Source organism: Leptopilina heterotoma, unplaced genomic scaffold (assembly GCF_015476425.1).
Source record: "Leptopilina heterotoma isolate Lh14 unplaced genomic scaffold, ASM1547642v1 Lhet_99, whole genome shotgun sequence".
Classification (NCBI taxonomy): Eukaryota; Metazoa; Arthropoda; class Insecta; order Hymenoptera; family Figitidae; genus Leptopilina; species Leptopilina heterotoma.
This window is the reverse complement of record NW_025111206.1, coordinates 1,059,694-1,066,895: the sequence shown is the minus strand read 5'-3', so window position 1 is coordinate 1,066,895 and position 7,202 is coordinate 1,059,694. Positions and strand designations below refer to the sequence as shown.

Below are 7,202 nucleotides of genomic sequence, written 5' to 3'. Positions count from 1 at the left end.
CAAAAATTTAAGGTAATAAAAATTGTTATTAGGCAACAATTGACAAAATTTGATAGTTAATTTAAAAATTATTTTTTATTTTATTTGTTTATTATTAAATTATTTATCTATCCTAAAATGTAAAAATTCTACTTTTAATGATGATACTATGCATACCACCAAGATCTATGAATGCCGTGATCTTATTGTATTTGCTATCTGACTATTTTAATATCTATTTAATTTCTATTTAAAAACGTTCAAATTTAATTATGGCATTATTTTAAGACAAGATATTTTTTTGTTACAGATTTGTTTATTAACAAATTAAATTCAATGGAAATTATGCGAGAAAATCTGTGGAGGCACAATTGGATGTTTCTACAAAATTAAGAGGTAATTTATCTATTTATATTAATTTTTTTTATAATTTTATAATTTAACAACTAAACACAAAGAAAACTATTTTATAATATATTTAAAAATTAAGTTTATTTTTATAAACTTATAAGAAAAATAAAGAGAAATTTATAAGAAAGAAAATGTATTCAATAAATAATTATTTTAAATACTAAACTTTAAAATTATAATGATGATACAATCTTTCGGGTCTGATATAACATTGATGTCAAATAATTCCCAACGTGTACTGAGTTCAATTTTTAATTAGTTAATTTTATCGAGTACTTCTCTTTATTGTACTTAATTTTTTTCTCTCCATTTTTAATTACAGGGGGAAAAATTCGAATGATCTGCTCTTGGAACAAGAATGGAAGCCGAAAATTGTCTTTCTCAGGTAACTTATGACTTTTATTACAAAATTTATTTCTTAATTTTCTAAATATTAACTAAAAATAAGAGAATAAAAGTCAATACTCAATGAGCAGAAAATTATTTAATGTTCAAAAATAAATATGATTTGTTAATTTTACTTTAAATATGATGATAACATCTTTCGGGTCTGATAAATATTGATGTCACCCATTCCCAACGTGTTTAACTGAAGTTTATTTATTTGTAAAAGAATCTTTCTTTAATTACTTAATTAGAAAACTAAAAATGTAAATTTTTTTCCAGGTGTATGCAAAGTTATGCAATCTTATCAGGAGGAGTAATTGCAGAAATTGAGAAAAGGTGAATAAAATAAAAATTGAACTAAAAAAAATAAATTAACGAACAAAGCTAATTAACAAAAATGGAAAAAAAGGAAATTGAGAATTGAATAAAAAAGCTAATTACCAAAAACTTGATTCAAATAATTAAAACTTTTTTCAATGATGATACTTATCTTTCGGGTCTGATAATGTTGATGTTACCCATTCCCAACGTGTTTTTAATCTGAATTTTATATTTTCAAACAACAAATTAATTTATTTATTTATTTCCTCAACTAAATTGAGTTTCTTGTTTCAGATTTTCGTAAAATACAACTTGGAGTTTCCTCTTACGAAGACAGAATTGGGTTAATTTAAAGGTGAATTTAATTTATTGAACAAAATTTAATAACAAAAATAATAAAAAAAAAAAGATCAAACATAATTGCAAATTTTGTATTTATAATAATTGAAGTTATTTAATCAAAAAGACTAATTTTTTTAGTAAGAAAAGGATTTTTTATATTCAAGAATTTTTTAATTACTTAACTGCATTAATTAAAATGATGAAATTCTGGCTAGAGTCCTGAATTTTAAGATGACAATCTCGTTCAATACTGACTATGATAAAATGTAAAAAATTTTCGTTTCTATTATTTGAAGAATATTTTTTTAAAAATTATTTTTTCTTTTGTTTCAGCTCAAAATTTTGGAGTCAGATACAAAAAAAAATATTCTACAATTATTGTTTTTCTGTTTAAATCCAAATAAATATTTAACATAAATTTTCTATTATTTTTTATTTCCCTCTTTTTTAAAAATTATAAAATTTTTTTAAAATTTAATAAATAATAATAAAATAAAAATATTATTTTCAAATATGTAATAAATAAAATATTAAATATGTTTATTAACTTAAATAAGATTTATCTATTACTATATCAATTTTTCTAATTATTTTAAATAAATAAATAGATTTAAAAAATATTTCTAACATTTTTAGTTAATTTTTCCTTTAATTTATTTTTAATAAAGGAAAAAATTATTAAAATTATCCTATTTTCTAAAATTGAATTTATTCATTTAAATTATTTATACTTTTAAGATTCTTTAGTTATTTACTCTGAATTATATAATTTATTTATTTAATAATTTTATATTTAAAAAAAGTGCGCCAATTAAATTCCTAACCAATCAAATGTGACTTGAGAAGCTTGCGCACTTGTGTCGTTAAAGAGCCTTTCAACAACAAAAAAGACAGAAAGTAAACAAGAAAATTTAATTAATAATTCTTTCGATAGAAGAGAAAAATTATGACGAATTTTTAATTTATTCAGGTAAATAAGTGTTAGTTTATTAAGTGAAATTGTTTACTATAAAAAAAATTGTGAATATATTAAAGTATTTAGCGTTTTAAAACTTTTGTCAATTCTAACCTCTAAATTTTGGAATTAATACAAAATTATGTCTTTTTAAATACATTAATACAATAATACATGTAATAAAAATTACATTATTAATTGTGCTTAAAATACTAATTTCAATTACTGCGTTTAATTTTAAATATTAATTTTATTTATAAATATAATGTTATGGAAAACAGAAGTGACTGAAATCACTGAAGCATTAAAGTAAACAAAAAGTTTGGTTATGTATTAAATTTATTAACTGCTAATTATAAATAATTAGTACAATTTTGGTATTAAATCAAATTATTTAGAAATATAAGAGCTTAATAATTAATAATAGTAATAATACTTTATAATTAATAGTAGTAATAATACTTTATAATTAATTGCAGTGACAATAATACTTTATAATTAATTTTAGTAATAATAATACTTTATAATTAATACCAGTAATAATAATACTTCATAATTAATAATAGTAATAATAATATTTAAAAATAACAATTAGTTTTTACTAATGGTACACTAAATAATTAACCAAACAAAATTATTAATTTCTGTCTAATTATAATTAGACAAACAAAATTAAAATTAATCTTCCAATTGTTTCAAAATCCAAAAAATTAAATTGCTTTCAGATAATGAAAATGCCCAAAAAAGGAAAGAAGCTCAAATCCGAGCCACTCGAACGAAAAAATATAAAAACCGATTTGACTGCATCGAATTATAATAATTCCACTATAAAAATTGATCCGGATTCAAGTCCATCTTACATAAAAGATGATCCCTTTATCGATCTCTCGTCCGATTTAGACAACCAAATAAATTTCGACTTTAAACAATTCAACGAGGAAATCGATTTGAATGCCGACGACTCTCTAAATCAATATGAAGAGAACACAATATCAGAAGAATCCGAAGCAACGCCAGCAAATAAATCAAATTCACCAAAGAAGAGAAAAAAATTATCACCCACCGAAGAATCCGCCATGAGACAACAAAAACTCATAACAAATCATCCCGTACGCAAAGGCTGCGATAATTGTCGTCTAAAATGTAATATACGAATAACAGCCGAAATGCGTGACAAAACAAATAAAGAATTTTGGAGTTTAATTGGCCTCGTGAGACGACGATGCTTCATATTAAATCTCGTGAAACGTTGCGATATCAAAAGACGTACTTCCGACGTCACTCACAAAAAACGCAACAACGTCTTTATGTACTACGTCAAGGACAATAACAATAAAGAACAACAGGTCTGTAAAACATTTTTTCTCACCACCCTCGGTTTTAAGCCATCAAACGATAGTCTTATTCTAAATACAATGCACAGTGTCGACAAGGAAACTTTGGAGCCAAAAATGGATATGCGGGGAAAAATAAAGAATGCCAAAAAAATGGAATCGAGAAATAAGGCAGTTCAGGAGCACATTCAAAGTTTTCATCCATGCGTGGCAAATTTCCAAAGAGACGATCTTCCAAATAAACGATATCTTCCCAATGATTTGACAATTAAAGATATGCACGCCGATTTTATGCGGAAATATTCCGAAGGCCGTGCTTGCTCCTACGAACTCTATCGAAGTCTACTCATCGAAATGAACATTACCTTCGCTAAAGTTGGGACTGACGAATGTGACTTGTGCGAGACTTTCAACAAACACCACTCGAATCACGATAAAAATAATCTTGCTCCCGATTGTGATCTTTGTGACAAATGGTCAATGCACATAAAACGTGACTCTGAGGCGAGAAATAAATATCAAACACTCTATTCCGAGGCTGCTTACAATCAGGATTCGGCCTACTACACAACGGATATGCAAAAACCTCTACTTCTACCGAAACTCGATTCATCGTTAATATTCACAAGAAGACTCGTGACATTCAATCAGAGTTTCATTCCCCTGGGAATTATTGAAAGTAACATAAGACCAATTGTTTTTCTCTGGCACGAGGCAATCGCCGGTAGACAAGAGGAGGACATAATTAGTGTCTTCCATCAATTTTTTCTTGAATTACGCGACAAACGAAGAATTGTCCTCTGGCTCGACGATTCCTATCATCAGATGAAAAATTGGAAATTTCTCTCCTACCTCCTCTATATTGTCAATTCAAATGACATTGAAACTGAATGTGTGGAGATTTATTATTTTGAATCGGGACATAATCCATCGACGGAATCATTTTTCCATCAAATTGAGGTGTCATTGAAACGAAAGGGGAAAATTTATGATTTCAAAGATTTTGAGAGTGCTGTAAGGCAGGCGAGTACGAGAAATCCGGTATTAAAATCACTGACGCCTTGGGATTTTCGTGAATTCAAGGATTTATCGTCACCGCAAAAATTGAAGACATTAATATCGAAGCCATTGATGAATGATATTCGATATTTGACGGCAATGAGGGGAAGTTATATTCTCAAGTATCGAATGAATTATGATGATAATGTTGATTTGGCTGATTTGAATTTTTTACAAATGAAAATAACGAAATTTGGTTTTACGAGGCCGGATATTGTTGGGGCTTTCCGTGGAATACCGGACGATAAAAAGAAGGAGATTCTCGATAATTTAGTCAAGGATATGCCAATTAGTAGGCGTCAATTTTGGTATGATTTACCCGAAGGCGATTTTCTCGATCTTATCGATAATTATAGTTAAAAGGTATATTCTTTTTCTGTATAATAATTTTTCTTTTCACTTTTCTTCTTTTTTTTAGAATATTTTTCTACAGTTCCAGGCTTCTTGGATAATTATGACTTTTTTCGAATTATTTTCCAAAAATGCAACTTTTTTCAAATTATTTTCAAAAATGCAACTATTTCGACTTTTCTTTCAAATATTACAAGAAAATACCATATTTTTAGAATAAAATGCAACTAATCTCGATTTTTATCAAGTGTAAAAAATAACTATAGACAAATCTTTGGAAAATTATTTTTGAATTATTTTTCCAATTAAATTTCAGAAATATAAAATTAAAAAGATTTTTAATAATTAAAATTTTCCAAAAAATTGAATTGAAATTAGAATTTTCCCGGAATTATTCACGAAATGTTTATAAAAAAAATTCGTTGATTATTTTCATGTATTTTATTACAATTTTTGAAAATGAACTTTTTGAAATAAAATAACTTTTTAATTTAAAAATTATTATCTTGATCAATTATCAGAAGGTTTCAAATTTAAATCATTTTACTTTGATTTTCTCGTGGAAAAAAAATTCTTTTTTTCCAAGTATTTAAATATTTATTTAACAAAATTATACAAGTTTTGATCTTTTGAATAATTGAATTTAGAAATCAGTGAAAAGTCAGGGAAGAAAAAAATAAAATTTTTGTGACAACACTGAATTAAATAAAAGACTTTTTTCTATTTTTAATCGACTAAAGCGACTTTTTTTGCGTCTTAAAGTCAATCCGAGATCTGCAGTTCAATAATTATCAAAAAATATGTTAAATTTTCCAAATTCAACAAATTTAAAATTAATATCTAATTAATTACCTAATAATAATAATTACAATTATTTTTTTTTCAGAACCGCTTTTTTTCGAAATTTCAATCTAATTTTGAAATTACAATTTCGATGAATTATTGAAAATTCAACGACTGAGCCAAATTTTTATAAAAATAAAAATATAAACACGTAATACAAATAACTTCTTATTAGTGATGAGAATGAAATTAATTTACCAGGAACTATGAATAAATTAATTTAATTAATAGTGAAATTATTAATTAATCAGTAGTTAATTAATTTTCACACGCGACAGAGAGTAATAGAAAATACGTTTTTTTGAAAAAAAAATTTTTTCTCGAATTCATTCTAATAAATTTAATTTGATAATAATCAATAAATAAAAGCGATAAACAGAGCATAATGGAAAATAAGTTTCTTTTAAAGAAAAAAAATGTATTCTATTTTCCAATAGAAATGAAAAATTGTTACAAAAATAGAAATCAAAAAAAAATATTGAAATGTTATTTTTTTTAGAAAGAAATTTTTCTATTCTTTTCTTCCACTATCTATACTTGATATTGTATAAAGTTGTAAAAATTATGTAGCTTTAGAAATTAATATAGTTTGAAAGTTAATAAATTTAAATTGTCTTTCAAGAAAATGAGGTGTTTTATTCGTTTAAAAATTTACAATTAATTTAAAACAATATTATTATTATTTTTGAAAATAATGAAATTATGATAAAAATTTTATTCAAATATTATGCTGTAAATAATTGAATTCTTATAAAGACTTTTACAAAAATTTTCGAAAATAATTGAATTTTTTCGAAGAATTTTATTAAAATTTGTAAAAGTAAATGAATTCCTGCTAAGAATTTTATTATTTATAAAAATAATTAAATTCCTGCGAGGAATTTTATTAAAAATAACAATAATTAGCTACTAAGTGCATTTTTAAAAAATTTTAAATCCGAAATTATTTAAAAAATTAAAGTTGGTATTTGAAAATAAAAAATTTTCTAATCTGCATATATTAATAATAAGAATTTTAATACTGCAATTCGCGAGTAATATTTGCTAATAATAATTTCTAAATTAAAAATTATCGCTGGGCAATGAAAATATTCTTTCTGCGTGCCAGGGAATTGAATTAATCTAATAAATAATGCCTTAATAATTATAATAATTAATAAAATGTCAATAATTGTAAAAACTACAAAAGCGAATTAAAAAAAGAAATTTTTTTTCCTATG

General features: G+C 24.4%; 1 protein-coding gene across 1 annotated transcript; it reads left to right on the top strand.

The window, feature by feature from the left end:
- Positions 1-2,290: 2,290 nt before the first annotated feature.
- Positions 2,291-6,305, top strand: LOC122512473. The gene is made up of 3 exons (XM_043628316.1): positions 2,291-2,410; positions 3,121-5,151; positions 6,026-6,305. Exon 2 carries the CDS (start codon positions 3,124-3,126, stop codon positions 5,146-5,148), a length of 2,025 nt encoding a protein of 674 aa, XP_043484251.1. The 5' UTR covers positions 2,291-2,410; positions 3,121-3,123; the 3' UTR covers positions 5,149-5,151; positions 6,026-6,305.
- Positions 6,306-7,202: the final 897 nt, after the last annotated feature.

Bases quoted from the DNA above. Each gene is read 5' to 3' on its own strand.
- LOC122512473 (XM_043628316.1), top strand. From the start codon at position 3,124: ATGAAAATGCCCAAAAAAGGAAAGAAGCTCAAATCCGAGCCACTCGAA.